At 43.8% G+C, this 18,104-nt stretch overlaps 1 protein-coding gene across 3 annotated transcripts in view; it reads right to left on the bottom strand.

Moving 5' to 3' along the window:
• Nucleotides 1–16,146, bottom strand: part of gria3b (glutamate receptor, ionotropic, AMPA 3b) — a 107,526-nt gene extending 91,380 nt beyond the window's left edge. For all 3 annotated transcript variants that reach the window (XR_007450058.1, XM_049585667.1, XM_049585668.1), the window contains exons 1-2: nt 15,897–16,146; nt 15,274–15,432 (exon numbers count right to left, since the gene is read on the bottom strand). Coding sequence is in view for 2 of the 3 variants with exons in the window: in XM_049585667.1 (XP_049441624.1) it covers nt 15,274–15,432; nt 15,897–15,975 (238 nt within the window). In the remaining variant the exon portion in view is untranslated. The remainder of the gene's footprint in view (nt 1–15,273; nt 15,433–15,896) is intronic.
• Nucleotides 16,147–18,104: the final 1,958 nt, after the last annotated feature.

The raw sequence follows: 18,104 nt of genomic DNA, 5'->3' as shown, positions 1-18,104 counted from the left end.
GAAAAAGAAGCCAATGTCTCGCTAAAAAACACATGCTTCTGGTCACACAACTGCTGCTGCAAATGTTGCAGATATCTTGCTACGGAACATCTGCTTTGGATGGCACAATGGCTGCTGTAAATACAACCCGCGTTGCGATAAATGAGAAACACCTGCTTTTGTTGTGTTTTGATCTCGAGCAGTGAGCTGCAGCAGTCTGCAGCTGGACAGCCATCTTGCCTAGATGTCACTCCATTCTCTGTCCCCTCACAATGACAAAATCAGTTCACATACTTCTGAACTACGCCACTCTAGAAATGTTAATATCATATGGAAGGTAGAAATGTAACGTTTCCGTGGTTTGCAGAAATATAAAATGCCAACATTTTCTTGGGCTGCAAATAAGGCTTGAATCCTGATGTAACAAATCAGGCAAACAGATTTTTTTTTTCTTTTGAGGGCACATCTTTTATATACATAGTTAAACATTCACAGGATTATCCCTGGCCTGCCTTCAAAACCTTTGTCTCATCATTAATAATTCCTGACACATCGATGGTTTGACTGCTGCATATTGCTGTGTATATAGTGCCCTGAAGATGAGAAACTCATCCAGATACCAGAGTCACTGAGGTCACTGTGGCCCACAAGCACCTACTTCCCATCATCGGAGTTCATCAACTATTCTCTTTCCTCTAGTTTTTCTCTGCAGCCCTTCAACCAGCAGCTCCTTCTCCTCTCCACCTGCCATCTTGATGATATAGTCCTGTATTTGTGAGAGTGGCTGGTGAGCAATCCCCAAGGGAGTCAATGACTCTCAGCTCCATCTCCTCCTGACAGATATGTTCACCTTCAAGGTCTTAACCATCATGCTCTTGTTTGAATACAGAGCAACACACAAGGCTGAAAGTACTCTGCAGGTCGAACACACCTGCAGTACATATTACTGTGTAGCTTTGTTCAGCGTTGTTAAAATGTTCAGTGTTGGTCATTACAAAAGTTCAGAGAACAGCGCTATCTTGGAGGGTTTGCTGAATAACTCAGTATGATAGGACTCAACCAATACACGCAGAAATCTCACTTCGCCCTCGTCCACTGCATGTCATTTCCTTGACATATGCAATTAAGGACTATCTATGCGAGCAGATAACAGACCTAAACCCTTGGCCCTCGCCTCACCTCGAGAGCTGTGCTCCGAGATCCCCGGCCCATCACGTTGAACAAATAACAATCCCTTCTCCGACAGGATCTTGCAGTCCACCATTTGCTGCAATGCAGAGGCGAGGAGTGCTACAGGACTTGTCTTATCCTTTCAAAGATGATCACTGCTCTCACCTTCAGGAAGATGTCACTACAGCACAGGGCAAGGACAGCCGTTGAACACTGACCCTTAGTGTGTGTCTGTGTGCATTTTTAAGGAGGATTCAGCAGAGTATGAAACATGTAAGGCTTATGATATTCTGTAATTGGATTTCCAAGAAAGCTGGTGACAAAGTCCCTCACACACCACTAATCCTCCCAATCAGCACTGCGGGCCTAAAGCGTGCTCTTCTTCACAGATGAATATGGAGGAAGAGAAGAGAATGGAGCATGAAGCGAGGAGGAACGTGGGGATCGCAGATGAAGAGTGGTGTGGATTGCGCCACGACTGCATGTGGACCGGCGGGCGTCCACTGAAGGCGTGCCAACATGTCCTGACATACTCTAATCAGCATCTCCGTGCTGGGAGTGAGACGAGTTAGAGGAGGCAGGGTGCCCGGGATGGCTGAGAAAAAGCAGGGAGACAGAGTTCAACATGTCGGACCACAACAGCAAACACTCAAACGTTTGCTGTCAGAAGTGGTCAGGGGCTGTGCCTTCACAACAAACAGGGAAGATTAGCTTTGCTGAATCACAGGAAACAGTTCACTTTAGGACTCCATGACAGATGCCTTTAAGAAAATAGGACACACGGAGGAAACTCTCATCCATATCAAAGAGATTAAAGGAATAGTTTCAGAGGATGCCTCTAAATGATTCGACTTGACTACAGCCGAGCTGGGCTAGCCTGGGTAAAGATTTGTGGTGAAATTTCAGGTATAGAGCCGCCGCTCTCGACTGACTTGTTTTGAATCCAATTGTACACAGCGGGGGAAATACCTGGCAGCTGAAAACCTCTCTGGTTCCTGTTCTTATTTGGATGATTGAGGGAAAAAAAACAAGCTGAGTAAACTTTGTGGATGTCTGGCAGGCACATATAGTTTTCCATCACTGTCAAAACGCTGGATTGTTTTTCCTGCCCCACATCAATTCTATCTGTTCTTCAGTCTCGCTTGCTAAACTAGTTTCTGTTTGTCATTTTCTCTTTTCCTAATCTGCAAGACAGAGCAGCGAGGAGTCTTGAAATTTTCTATATTCCAGTTAGAGTGCAAACCGTCTGAGTTTAATGCTTCCTGACTGGTTGTTTCTGTCCTTTAGGGAGATTTCTGATCTGTGTGTCTCGTGTGTGGTTTCCATGCACATACAAAGCCAAGAGTGTGCCGCGCAGGGCCACCAAGAGGGGATGACTATATGCCTCTCTCACGAGGTCCACTTCCTGCGCATGTAAACTAAGCCTTCGCCCCCCGGTGTCGCTAGTCAAATTACATGTCACATTTCATATCCTATGCCTATGAAACAAACCGAGCCGAGCCATTGAGGGATTTGCATTGTGAAGCTTGATTATAGGGCTGAATTTTAAAGTAGCACCTCTCCAGGACCAGTCTCTCCCAGCTCTTTGCCTTCCTACGAAGAATAATAGAATAAGTCAATGAGGACGGGAGATGAGACCAGTTGTTTAACCTTGAAGACATCACTTAAAGAATTCCCTCTCCCTCTCAGCCTCAATCCAGGCTTGGTTAAGTATGTAGAGTCCAGCACCACTTTTCATCTTATTAGTGCCCTTGCTGAGATGGCGCTCCGTCCCTGAATGATAATGCTGGAGGTTGTAGAGAGAGAGAGAGAGAGAGAGATGGAAAACAGAGAGCTTTGACAGCGAGTGAGCTGTAATCCTATATATGCCGGGGCCCTGGCATATAAAGCCCTGAATATGTCTTACTCACCTTACTTTTCTAAAGCAAATTTCCCCACAAAAACCAATAAAGATTCTCAGCAAGGGGCTTCACTTTAGAGCCATTTCATATCGTCATATTGGAGAGAGAAGAGCAAGAAGTTTTCTGGTAATAGATGAAAAGATGGATTCTCAGTGGACCCTTCATTGTCTGGATATGTGCTGGGCACTGACGCCAATAAGAAAAAAAATCAGTACAATTTGGTGCCCTTGTGATATCTTGTCTGATATGGTCACTGCACTGCAATGTAGTCATGTCAGAGTAAGTCCCAGGTTTAATGACATCAGTCTCATGACAGCATGATAAAGACACTGAAATGGATGGGATCAGGATGGTGGACTGATCGAGAGCAAAAGAATACTTTGCACATCTATTTCAAAACAGGTGTGTAGGAAAGGGACAAGTGAGACACAATTTACAGATAAACTTCTGAACACTGTCTAACGTGCAAAAGAAATTTATTGTGACTTTTCGGTAACTAGACCTTCATCAGACAAACAGCTTTGTGACAAAGTTTCTTGTCACAAAGCTGTTAGTTTGTCTACAGACTCTTCAAGAGCAGTATACTGTAAAGTAAATTAATCTCTGTTAAAGTTGCCATAAAATAATGATTGTTTATTGAACGGTCACACTAAAACTATACATTTATAACGTATTGATCACTCAGGGTAATCCATAGGCCTTGCACGGGACAGTCTCATTTGAAGTGTCTTTCAGCCAAAAAAGAGTCTCTCTAAAAATGTTTAACAGGATACAATGTCTTATCACAACTAGGGCTGCCCTCTAATAGTCGACCAAACATTAGTCGACCAGGAAGATCATTAGTCTGCGCTTGGTTGCAGAAAAAAACAACCAACAAACAAACGTGAAACTCTATTAGGAGCTGCGCCTTGTCAAAGTAAATCAGAACTTATATGACTGGACCATGTGGGAATTTAATTTGAAAGGACAGACACAGGAAGAGGCCACGCTCAGCAGTTGGACAGGAGTCACGTTACAAACCAATCACAGCTGACAGATATCTTTCCCTTCTTCTGTAAATATTCAGTCTGTGATAACTATGGAAAAGTTGATCATGTTAGTGCAGGTCTATCCAGAGCTTTACATCTGTCCCACGGACGATAGGCCTACACTTAAAAACAGCGCCTGGAGGACTTTCAGCTCTGCACTCAGGATTTCAGGTAAATAGAAAAATTAATATCATAAACATACCGGCGACTAGTCAACTGATGGCCCATTCTTAGCTGGCGGCAGCCCTAATCACAACCTAGGTCATACCCTTGAGCCGTTGGTTCAATGGGTCATAATAACATCAAGCTCACTAACGTCATTGTTAAGATCTCTGAACACAGTGTAAAAAAACCTCAAAAATATACTCGAGTAAAGAGTAGAAGCACAGTTTTAAAAAAGGAACATGAAAAGTACTCATTCCTTAAAAAGAAACGTTTTTTACAAATGTGCATAACATACCAGCCCGTGTTTGAAACTGTACATCTACCATTTAACTTCATTCTCTCTTCCAAATAAAACTGACTTAATGCCCTTTTTTAAAACCTTATGTGGATGATGTCTTCCTGTTTGTGTTTATTCCCCTGTTGAGCCTATTTTCTAGTGTTACTGCAGTGTTCTCAGTGTGACTTCAGTGAGGTCAGTGTTATTATGACAGACAGAACTGATGACCTGGAATTAGGAAACTGTTGTTTTCCCTTAACTCCAGATTAAAAAGAGCATTCCATTTACCTCCATAAATTCTATCTACATTTTGTACTAATCCCATTTTTTGGTGGATGTAAGAATACCATGGCTGCTATACAACTTCTACAATAGGAGACTCCTCCTCATTACACCTAAATATTTAATTGGGCTTCCTAGGGCTAAAAAGCTTTACTCTGAGACAAACCCCTGAAATTGGGAGTGAAATGTTCACTGACTTTTCACAAACTTCGGCCACTTGAGAGCAATTTCCAAACTTAAGCTTCTTTATGCATAAAAGACCCAAAGTCTATCCCCTTACAGCTCAGGGACGGGACTTGGTACAGTAGCAGCAGCAGCAGCAGTACAATGGGCAGGAGGAAAATACATTGCACAAAGTGTTGAGAAGAAAGCAAGGGAAATGATGAGACTTCCATGTGCCCTTGGCATACTTAAGAAAGCGACGTTATTCAGTCTCGCTGCCCATTTGCACTAGACAGAGCAAGGTGCTATTTCACTTCCACCATTCTCACATATTGTCCATTCCTTTATGGTTAGTTAATTTCAAACTGGACATCCTGCTACTTTTGGCCACTGTCCACTTTACAGCCATTGTGGGTCCGCTATTGAATGTGCTCATCCATAGCGGCATATATATAAAACCTCACAAATCCTCAGACAGCATATTCTGGACATTTAGCATGCTTTAACTCACTTTACAAGACAGGTGGAGAGAAGACGGAAGAGCTTCTGTGCTATGTACTTACAATCCAGTTCACATGCACACACAGGCATACACAAACACAGCGGTTGGTCACTTCATCTCTCCATCTTCAGCCCTGTGCCTCTCTTCCTCCACTATTCCCCTCTCTCATAAACATAGCTAAGCCACTGAACTCTCCCAAGTCCTTTTTCATCATATTCTAGCACTGTCAGGGCTGCAAAGGGCACCGGCATCTGAGAGAAGCTTTCCATTGAGGCCTTTGGAATGGATTCACTCCAAACGGCCTTTTCATTCTGCAGCTGCGATGGATTAGCTCTGCCATGGTTCCAGATGAGGTTTGCCTTCCTGATCTGCACGCCACGCCGGAAAAAATAAAGCCACGCCACCGAGATCAAGAAGGGAGGAAAAAATAAAATTAAGGGACGGGAATCGCGCCGGCGGCTACCCAATGGTCGATGATAGAACACTTCAATATTTCATCACACGGTCATGCATGGACACACAAACACGGACAGCGGCCTGGGAGCAACCGCCCACAGGTTTTATGTAGCCATGTGTGAAATGGCAAGAGCCACACAACAGCACTCTTCGAATTAACCATTGGAGGGAGAAACAGTGGAGGGTCATGGTTGAACGAGCACATCATGTTCACTTAATTCTCACTCATGGGGATAGTGAGCACTAAAGACAGGAGAACCCGCGGTAAGACGAGTGTAAAGTAAGATCACACCACTGTGTCACAATTAAGGCTTTTTCACACCTATAAAAACATCCTCTTAATCCAAGTGGGACTAAATGATGGGTAGCAATGGCCGCCACCAGATGAGCAGCAGATTAGTCGACTATGACCAAATAATCCCACTAATATTACTCATGGCCATTGGATTCTCATCCTGCTCTTTACGGCATTCACGCAGATTCCATTAAACCCGTGCATTCTGTGTGAATCAGTGAACAATCAAAAATAAATTGGCGCTCGTTATGGTGACAACACAGATAAAGAGATTTGAGTGGCTTGGGTTTGCTCCTCAGGCCAGCCAGAAGACACTTCTGTCTCGGTGTCATCAGCAGTTTATTCCAACACATCAACAGATCCCGCTCTGACATCGCTGGGGTCTTCAATCTGCGGCTGCAATCACCGCTGCAGTAATTGTCTATAAATCCCCTGTGCCCAGATGTGTTCAAGTCATTTTATTTATACAGCCCAATATCACAGTGGTCTGCATTATGTCTCTCATTGCATAAGATGTGTTTAATATTAACCACAGAGGCTATTCATGGCGCGGCATGTCTTATTTGCATCTCTGTATCACTGCAAGGAATATGCTAATATCTCCCTTTTCTTCCTCCTCTCCTTCAGCCTGTATGCTAGAGTGCCCGTACACTAGTTTCACAAGGTTATGATGCTCCAGTGGCCCGGCGACTGTGAACTGTCACAAGCAATCAGTTATGATGGAGCCCTTGTTTCTGCACAGACATGCAGCTCTGGCAGGGCTCTGCTAGCGACTGCCTCTTTTGAAACAGGCCAGAAACGTGCGGATCAATCTGCTCAGTCGGCAGACGGAGAGCTGGAAGCTGGAAGCCCTGTCGCACTGTGATCCAATATTTACTAGTTGGGAGAGTACATCGTGACACTCCCTGTTGATGTTTTGTATTCATCACAACGCCGCCCTGATGTCCTCTTCATTTTTGACTGTCTTTAGCGCAGAAATCATAGTCCGCCACTCACACACATATACACACATAGACGGGAACCCAAACAATAAACAGCTGATAACACAGTCCAAGTGGACCGACAAGATTAGACAGCACATAGGTGCCAATTAATGCTATTCTCCCGACTCTCCCGAAATAATAGAAGGCTCAAAAGTGTTTTCTTTCATAAGCTGTCTGACCTTGGTTAGGACAATGCAGTCAGCAGCTCCTATTGAGGAGGACTTCAGAGTTCTCTCTTTTTCTCTTGGACCCAGTGAAGCCAGGCCAATGCAGCAACTTCCGATGAGGCACGATGCGGATGTGCTATTCCAGTTCAAGTAGGGGATTACTGATTCAGTGATTACGGGTATTGTAGGGGAGTCTAGTGAATGGCCAATAGCTAGCTGAGTGTGACTGCAACGGCTGCAGGAACATTGCTGTTATGGGCTTTGTGGGAGAGATTAAAAATATATAAAGGGAGAAATATAGAAATGAGGAAGACAGAGAGGGGGAGTGAGAGTAAAAAATGCTGACTGCAATGTAGCAGATCTGTGCAGGAGACAAGTTTTGAAAATGCTCTTCCTTTTCTTCCTCTTTACCTCCTTCATCCCTGCCTTTTCACAACTGGTGCATAAGAGTATATGACATTTTCAAATGAAAAATAATCTCTGCCACAAACAACGTATTCCACTCTCCTTGAAAGGTTTTGCTCATTGAGAAAACAAAATGGAAAGCAGCCATCACATGGAGCTGAGCTGCTGGCAGACGTATCCCTGATGCACCTGAGATGAATAGTTCGCAATGGCAACTTGCCCCCCCTGTTCATTTTACTTAAAATGCACCACATGTGCAGGCTTTTTCTTATCAGAAACAGTTTTTCCACACACGGAGCACAGCAGCAAATGTGTCTAATGCACCACTAAGATTTTGTGTCTCCTCCTGTGCGGCCTCTCATCGTGTTTATCGTTTGCTTTTTTTTTTTATATGGTCAGCCAGCTCCTCTCGTTCATCACAACGCAGCGTCTGATATCATCTTCAATAAGGGAACACAGACTTCCCCTGTCATTGTTGACTTATAGTTCAGAAACCACCCTATTATTTGAACAGTGGTGAACAGATGTGCAGAGCATAGATGGGCTGTCATGTTGCATCATGTCTGCTGATGAAAAAGGGGGCTTGATCTGCGCCTTGCATTTGTGGGTTTGCCATAAAGCTCACATATGGGTCAGTGGTGCACAAATTATTCTTAAAGCTATTCTTGGTTGGTTGATGAATGGTAAAATGAGGTTTTTATTGCTCAGCTGTGGCGTAAATTGTTTTTATACTTGTAGAAATGTTGCTGTCAACAAAATATATTGAACTGTTAAAGCTTTATGACCAACGTATGGTCTGCGATACATGTAAAGCGTTCGTGCCAGACCCAGAACCACGGCAGTATGCATCATATAAAAAGCATCAGTTTCCATGTTAATACAGCACTTTATATACAGCAACTCTGTGTTGGCTGTTTGCTTAAATAACTGCAGGCTGAAGGCTGATGATATCTTCAAGGTGTCATGACAGTCCATTCATAATCATTTCACCTTAATCCCTAAGTTGCAATTCATCACATTTGCCCCTGAAAAGTGAGCCGATAGCTAAAGGAAATCAATAGGAAATTCAAAGATCCCACAGTCGGTCTGAGCAAACCACAAAGACTGAGGAACTGTCAGGGCTAAAAAGAAATCTTTAAAAGTGCCAATGTAAATCCACAAACTGATTTACTGATCCTTCAAATCAGAAAATCTGTCCCTACACTATATCCTTTTTTTTTATTTACATTCCAGAGCTGCTGAAGTGGCCAAATGCCCGGTGTTTGTGAAAGATATATGGAGATTTGAAGCCACCACAGCAGCGAGGGAGGAAAGCTGTTGTTTTATCAAACAACATCTGCCAGCGTCATTGATTCCAAGACAAATAACACTCCGACAGCAACACTTCTCCTCAGGTTGGGTTTAAGAGGATCTTTTGATATTCTGATTAAAAATTCATTGTGTTGAATCCGCCTCGGAGTGTGTTCTATGTTTTCTAGTCTGCATCTCATTACGGCTTCAGCTGTGTGTGTGCGCCTGACTTTAGAGTAAATAAATAAATAAAAGGAGGGCATCTCATGGCCAGAAAATTAGGTCAAAAATGTTTCATTTGAAGGTCTGGCCTTTGGAATTTTTCCAGCCTTTTATGTGTTTGCATGTGACCACAACAAACAGTACCAGTGGTTGTAGCCATGCCAGCAAGACTTCAAGAAAATAGTAAATAATGTAGAATATCAGTATTTCATCAGTACTAAATTTCAGCAACACACGCAGTTTTTGATGTAATGTAATAACTACAGTAGCACTTATAGGAAGAAGTAATATTGAACATTTTAACTATTTAGTCATAGTGCTCCTCAAAGGATAATAGCAATAACTCTGCCAGACATTTTTAAGCTTGACTCAGATTGTAACATGTGACTGTATCTGACAGTTACCCCACCCTTTCTCTGCCTCATCCTTTTTTTTTATCTGAGCTTGGCTGTCAGTCACTCCCTCCTGCTGACGTCCTGCTCCCCTCTCAGAGGCCCCCGCAGTTCCCAGAGCGTGTAACCTCATCTGGGGCCGTTACTGTACCGCTCATCCGACTGAGGCCCCAGATCCAGCCACATCGATGGGCCTCCGAGACCGCCTGGCCTGCTGGCCTCGAAATCACACCATTACGTTACCCTGCGGTGGCTCGTGTTTCTCTCAGAGGCTTTTGCACAGTCATGGTGCTGAGCAAATGAGCTCGTCTGTTCTTTGCGTTTCACAAAAACTCCTAGCATATCTCAAAAATGGTATTTTCTGAAAATTGCGCTTGCACGGAGACACACAGGGTGAGCCGGCAATATTTTTTGTCATGACCTTTACTATGGATGAATGATGGAGTGTGTCATGGGAGCTTTAGTACAAAACACTGAAGATTTACTTAGTGGGAAATGTGAAGAGGGAGACAGGATGTGTCTGTCGATGCCTGTGTGACTGCGTACGCCTACAGTGTCTGTGTGCGTGGCTCTGTGCATATGTGCGCATGCATATGCACATGCTTGTGCGTCCATAAACAAACCTCCATCTGTGCCTCCAACACAGCTGGACTGTGATGGCATGTCCCGGCACAACCCCCATAGCCTGGAGAACTCTCCCTCTCTCTCTCACTCACTCACTCACTCACACACACAGAGTCATACACTTCTGCACACACATGCTCTCTATATAAGCAACATCTACAACATCCTTTAGTCAAATTCCTCTTCCTCTTGCTTCCTCATGCTGCAGACTTCCTCTCCATCCTCCCACCACTCACTTTGCCCCACTCTTTCCCAGCTTCCCCTGCCGTGTTCCTCCGGTCACACCTTTCAAGCTGAGTTACAGCCTGCAAGGACAAGAAGTGTGGCACTACTACAATCACCTGAGGAGCTTCTCTCGACCATAGCCTGTATCTGTCAGGCCCATGTGCGGCAAAAAAAACAAAACATGCCTGCCTGTCGCTTTGTTTACCATCCGTTCACACACCACCACCACCAACAGCCCCAAAAGCTATATAGAACAATACATGAGAAGATTTGGTAAGGGCCCTTTCGTCTGTGCTTCACAACATATGCCATTTGCCACATGTGCTCAGTCATAGCGTTGGCCGCCGGTGTAAAGAGACTGTTGGTGTTTCTGGGCAACATGTGCAGAGCTAGCACTGTCTGGGTGGGCGTAAAGGTCAGTGAAGAAGATGCTTCTAAGAAAGTGTTGTGTCTAGACAAGAAAAAAACCCGAGCATGTGCACTACAGTATGTTATTGATTCCAAACACAAGCATTTGCTGGAGTTCTCTGAGCGTTAAAATTAAAAACATGAGTCTAATTAAGAGACTCCACACACTTTCTGATCCTGATAAAGTCCTTACATTGCTCACACGTCATCACCATTGATCATCCTGCATCATGTGGAACACAACATCCAGTCAGAAGTCACATGAGTCACCTGTTATTGATTTGAAGGACTGTTGAAGGAATAGTTTTGTTTAAATTTGGGAAATACACTTTCTCACACTCACACTCTCTTGCCAAAAGTTAGAACAGAGAGACTGATACCACTCCCATGTCTGTACGGTAAATAGAAAGCTACAGCCAGCAGCTGGTTAGCTTAGCTTAGCATAAAGACTGGAAACAAGGGGAAACAGCTAGCCTGGCTCTGTAGGTAGCAAAATATACCAATCGGAACCTCTAAAGCTCAACAACTGACATTTGTTAAACAAAAACGAAGTTTAAAAGCAAATATTTGATGCTTTACAGACTATTTCTTGGCAGAAACTTCCTGGAGACTCAGCTGGTTGCCCGGCAACTAAGAATTAATCCATATCACTTGTAAAATGGCTGTTTTTTATTGCCGTTTTTACACTTTACATTAAAGAAATGAGATATAATTTGTTGATAAGTGAGCTTTGTGTTTGCTAGTAGGCAGAGTTTGTTGCTTTCTAGCTGCCAGGCTAGACCTTCCCCCCTCTTCCCAGTCTTTGTGCTAGGCTAAGCTGACTGGATGAGGCTTCATAAAGCTTCATATGTGCCATGCAGACACGAGAGTATCAATCTTCTAATCTAACTTATGGCAAGGAAGCGATTGGGCCCATTTCCCAAAATGCCAACCTATTCCTTTACTCATATTTTGTCTTCATTTACAAGACACATCGCACATGATTCTGCTTTTCTCTCTCATCCCTCCTCTTTCTTTCCTTTAAATGACGAATGCAAATCACCCTGACTCTGTTATAAAACTCATGGGGCAAAACAGTTTCGCCTAACAGCGGTGGGAGATGGTGGCTGGACTGTGCAGCCAGAGCAGCATCTGCCACTGCCAGGGTTTAAGGACCTGGAGGATTCAATAAAAGAGGGGTAGGCACATGTAAAAAGGCTGGCAGAGGGGACACAGACCATTAGCTTAATGACAGAATGAGGAATAGCGAGATGAGATTCAAAAGCCAAGCATTGCAAAATTCGCCTTTAACAGGAATCAAGGCGAGTAATCTAATAAATAGCGTGGCGAGGAGAGGCGGAGGGGGGCTTGATGTTTTCTTCGCCTCAGGTAAAGGAAGACGAAGAAGAAGAAGAAGGGTAAACAGGAGAGAAAAGGACGGCGGTGTCATTAAGTTGGCTAGCCGTGACCATCAGGAACATTAATGCTGTCTACTCTGCTTTCTTCAAACTGGTACCCTTTGCTTTGAACTACTCCTGTCTTCTCTGTGAGCATACCTGACTCCTAGTTTCCACAGCTATTATGGACCCTGCACTGGTAATTACACATTTCACAATTTCTGATGTCACTTCAAAGCAACAACAGTCTTGCCACCAAAGCACACACCATGCCTCTGCAGTACAAAGCCCAGCCTTAAGGATTACTGAAGCCACACATTGTTTTGCTGCTGGCCACTAATTCAATTAATAGCGTACTGTTTTATACTGACTTGAAAGAAATTGTTCTGACACAAGACTGTGCCTTCATCACACCTAGGGATTTCCATACTTTGTTTCTGAAAAGCAAAGTAAACTCGGGCAAGTTTCATTTGAATTACTGTACGCACGTCCTCTTGTTCCTCGGCCTCTATTATTTTACTTTTAAAGGATGTACAGCAAACGAGGGGGAGTGATCTACATGATGAGTCAGAGAAGCGGGCTTTGGCAGCATCCGTCCCAGAGTAAAGACAGAGTGCACACTAAAGCAGAACATCAGCTTCAAGAAAAGTCCGAACAAGACAAAACAAATGCTGTCATTTGAACCACTCTGCAAGGCCTCAGGCAGCCAGAACTCATCTTGATCAAAGCAATGATGCTTGCCTCGAAATAGATTTACTCCCCAAACCCGCATAAATGCCACTTTTGTAAAAATCTCAGTTCAGATAGCCCGATCATAAAAAAAAGATGTGAGCTACTGCTGACAAAGGTCTGAGTCACCCACACAGGGCTATTGATGACAAAGGAAATTTGAATGTCCACTAAATAATTGTGACAGCTTGCAGAACAAACAACAGCGCTGACAAATCTAAAACGCGGAACACAGGAGGTCCTCACTCACCAGAGGCAAAGCCTCAAAGGCCTGGAAGTCAGCAGATAAGTGATATCTAATAACCGTCATCTCGATTTTGTTCACTACATCGGTAGAGACAATCTGAGGTGCTTATGGACTGTTGTGAGCTCAGCATGAGCTGTCTGCGGTTTGCGAGCTCAGCTTGACAAGAGTCTCAGGGCACTACCTTGAAAAAAGTCTCAGATCATACATTACACAAATCAGATTCTAAAGAAAACTGCAGCTAAGACTGTTTCAGGCGCCATCTTTGCTCAGAGTTTGTTGATTATTGTACAATTACTTGGATGTTTTTTACTGTGTTAAGTATAAAACTTCTTCCTGTATAATGTAGCAGGCTAAACATGCAGCACTAAAGAGAAATTTCAAGCAGAGCAGATTATTAATATGCACATCAAAGCAAGAGAGATGCTCTTACCAAACATTATAATGACATTTGACAATCGCTCTCCTATTTTTGCATCACTGAGCGATACATTTCTTTTAAGCATTGGTGTCTTTGCATCATTAAAAGCTCATAGTTTCCTTGTATGTGAAGTTCAAGGCAGTCCTGAGACAGTGCTCTTGATGGAGATGCTAAGACGTGGCAGCAAGAAACAAGAAACGGGGCCACGGCTCCCACAGGAACCCCTTCCTCTCACTAAAGCTCTGTCTGCCCCTGAATTTAATTAGATTCTGATATCAAGCCTTTTTCTCCTATGCTTGCCTTCCTCTTCAACATGCGTGAAATTGCACGGCACTATCTATTATTTATTCACTCTCATTTGCTTATTGTTTCTTATGGATGCCTTCGTTAGGGCACTTGCAGCTCTGCTGCCTGTGATATGACGCTCTGCTTTATCTCCCTCGCTGCTCAGACCCACCTCCTCTGCAGGTCTGAGCCCAACTCATTTGCTGGCGTTGGTTGGGGAGCTATGGATTTTTTTTCCCCTTTCACCCAATGACAGCACGGTGAGGTGCTATGAGGGCTGGGTGCTAATGAGCTGACTCTGCAATGCTGGGGGAGATGCTCTGTAACACAGGGGGAGTCAGAGGACAGCGCAGGAGGAGATGCTCTGGCACATGGAGAGTCAGAGGGGCCATTATGACCGTGCCACACAGGGGTTAGAGGGACTCAACTGTGCCAGTCTGACAGAGCCGTGTGTTTCCAAAGACGACCATTCAGCCAAACTGAGTTCGTTATTTAAAATGACATCAAAAAAATAACACACCCGACTCTGTTTCTTCCCCCTTTGTCCACTCTGTTTTTGCTGATTTTAATAAACTGCCGCCAGTGGGGGTGTAGGGGAAAAAAAAGGGTTATTTGTTGGATCAGCCACTGCACCAGTTGCACCATGGGATGGACCATCACCACATAATTGCACCCAATGGGGCAGAAAAAAATCAAGTATGGTATATAACACATGCCAATTTATAGCCTTTCTTCTTGAATAGCAAATCTTTTATGTGATGGAAAATAAAGAAAAATATGTCATGCCATAGAATCCACATGAACTCGTCCAGTGCTGAGTCCTTGACACAGGTTTTGTGTAATTGGCTGCATTCTCAAGGCCAGCGTGTGTACAGCATGTTTCCAGAGGAACTTGCTACACAATGTGGAATTCAATTATTTATAATATATCACTCAAGGTGGACACAAATGCAATAAATGTGTCTTCCAACCACAACTGAAATGTTATGTGTACAAATATAAATTAGAAAAAGGATGTATGCATTTTGTGCTAAAAGCCAAGAAAATGAAATACGTGAAGAACACTGTGCACATCCGATTATTAAATCTGTCTTTGTACATTCCCACTGGGACTTCCTGACCCAGAGTGAAGTGAGATGAACTTGACTGCTTCCCCTGGATTGAGATGTAGCCTCTATAAGCTCCATACTGGATGAGTTGGACATAAATAATTCTGCTCAGCTCTGCTGTGGACAGGAGTGTAGGGGGGTGAATCTGGACATGACTGAAATAGAAGCACACTTACACGCATGGGTGACTGAAAAGCTGTTGGACGACTCGAGGTTGTCGACATTGTAGTTGAGGTGGAAAGGCTTTTCAGTGGTGTTTTGGTTGGTGTTGTAGAGTTGGACAGCGAACCTGAACGCGCTGTGCTCCTGCACCGTGGAACGCATGAACAGTCCCCCTTAAAGAGATGAGAAACCAAGATCAGACAATCGCATCTGTGCCTGTTTAGTCTCCTGTCAGTTAGGACATCTTTATATTCAGTGGGGAACAACTCTACATGTCCCAGTGTGATAGAAAAAAGGGCTGATTCATATTTGAAAGGATAACTATCTTACATTTGTGACCAGTGCGCCTGTCTGTAACTCTTCAGATCGAGCCGGGGACCTGACCGTCTCCTTTATTACACACTTATCCCCAGCCCATGATTACAATGACACAGGCAACACTAGATGAAGCTTTAATCTACAGTTCTACACAATCAGCTGCTTTAACATCGCAGCATACGTACAATCAAGTTAGTCTCTGTCATTGCGCAGAGCTCCCGCGCTCCGTGCACATCTCCCCGCTATTGCAATCTCTGTCCGTACAAAGCACAATCTGCAGCCCCCCTTTATTTAAAACACACACAGCAAAGACACTCACCGATATTAATCTGATTGGGAAATCCTGCGAATGATCTGTCAAAGAGCCACAGTAGAAACAAAACCACGCGTTGTGCCATTTTCTCCGACCTATCTGTTCAACTCCTCAAAAGGGTCTGTCTGAGCAAATTCATATGTTCTGGATGGAAGCCGGGCGCGATGGAAATCCAGTGGATAGATGATGGTCGCTCACAGTGCACCAATTAGGTTCATTGAGGTGCAGCCCAGCTGCAGAGCATTTTTTGCAACTAAGAGAGAGGGGCGAGAGAGAGAGAGAGAGAGAGAGAGAGAGAGAGAGAGAGAGAGAGAGAGGAGGAGGAGGGGTGGGCTGGTGGAGGGGGGAGAAGGAGCTGATCTGAACTCCGATTGGACCCGTCGCGGCGGGCCAATGTTGGTCAAACTTGATCTGACGTTAAATTAAAAAGCCTCAGCCCGCTGGATTACGACGGCTCGGAATAAGCGCTGCACTTGTCAATATTAGCCTTGCGTCGGAGGAATCAATAGAAACGCTGCAATCTCAGGTGGCCAATGACTCTGAGCAACCCGGCCACTTCCAGCTGCTGCATATCTGGAGGAGCTGCGGTTATTCCCCCACAGCGGGAAACTTTGTGTCCGTGTTGTATCCTTTTTTCATTCATTCTGCAATTGTATTCTTCCCCAGCAGCAATGACATTGTTAAGGTTAGAAGGAGGGAAAGCAATAAGTGATTATAGGAGGAAAAGTTGCCACATAACGCGTGGACAGGGCGGAGGGATGTGGGGACACACAGCCAACAGAGCTGTCTATGGTCCTGAAAATAATCAGGAACAGCCTGAAAGGGATTCTTTTAAAGTACTCATTGAATTTTCTTTTTACCTGAAATACATCTAGCTTTCTTTGGAGATTTGACTATAATAAAATCAGTGATATCTCACAGTCTTATTTTATTTACTTTAAGTTTTGCTCTGTCTCTAATGAAACATCTATCATTCGCGATTCTGCCTAAGAGAGAACAATTAAGGGATTACTGGCCCATTTATCACCCTCAGCAAAGCGCTTTGAAAATTGAGTTTTTAATTGCATTGCAAATGGCTTCAGCTATTGATACTGCAATGCACTAATTTCCCTTAAACATATAACACTGTGTCCTGTTTCAAAGGTTTAGCAGTAAGACTGTGTCACCTGATCTTAAACTACTGTAGGAGCCATTGGTGAAGGCTGTGCAGCTGCTCAAGCACCAATTACAAATAAAAAATATAGAAACAGATGACAACAGGGATGTATATTAGCTTGTGTTGTGTCTAAGTGAACAGAAAAAGACTTAATGTTTATGATATAACAGATTAGGATGATGAGTTGGATCCAACCAGCAATCTCCGGGCATGAAAAATGAAGCCAGTGTAGAAGTGCCAAAAACTGCAGTTTCCCAAATGGCCACTTGAGGCTGACTCCAAGAGCGAGTCAATCTCCATAGACCTCCATTTTAAAATGCCAAACTTTACAGCAGAAATAAACATGTTTACAGCCTGGTACCAAAAACAAATTTTGGTCTCTTTGGCTATTCCAACCAAGCCGTACCCTCTGAGGCTGAAAAATTAAGTCAGCATGGAGGTGCCAAAAACTGCAGTTCTTTGAGTGGCCACTTGAGGCTGGCTCTGGAAGCCAGTCAATCCCCGTAGACGCCCATGTTAAAATGCCCAACTTTACAGAAGAAATAAACATGTTTACAGCCTGGTACCAATAACGGTTTTGGCCTTAATGCCCCCCTTCATGATGACTGTACAGGAGGTGAATTTTTATATAGCTCACCCATTTATATTTTATTAAGGCTTAAAGTTACGCATAATTAACAGCGGACCACTTTAAGTGACAGGCTGTGTGCCAATAGTGCAGCACATTCTCACTCAGACCTCATCACATATTGATGTTTGGGTCATGGACTTTCCACTTCCAGATACAAGGTGTGCTCTGTCTCAACAACACACTCTCGCAAGATCTGGCAACAGATATCTCCTCTCCAGTGCTGAAATCAGTGCAGTTTCATCAAAGATACTGGATTAAAAAAATATTTTTTCCAGCGGATAGCTTAGTTACAACATAATTGAGCTAGCAAAGCAGTTTTGTGTTGCTATGTGTGGTATTTATTCAGTTTTGGGAAATCACGATGTCTAGAAAGCATCAGTGGCTGCAGCTGACAGGGACAGCTAACAGCAGCAGCAAAGCTAACATC

This window comes from Epinephelus fuscoguttatus, linkage group LG9, assembly GCF_011397635.1.
Source record: "Epinephelus fuscoguttatus linkage group LG9, E.fuscoguttatus.final_Chr_v1".
In the NCBI taxonomy this organism is placed as follows: Eukaryota; Metazoa; Chordata; class Actinopteri; order Perciformes; family Serranidae; genus Epinephelus; species Epinephelus fuscoguttatus.
Note: the sequence above shows the minus strand (reverse complement) of the source record. Positions and strands in the feature narration are given on the sequence as shown.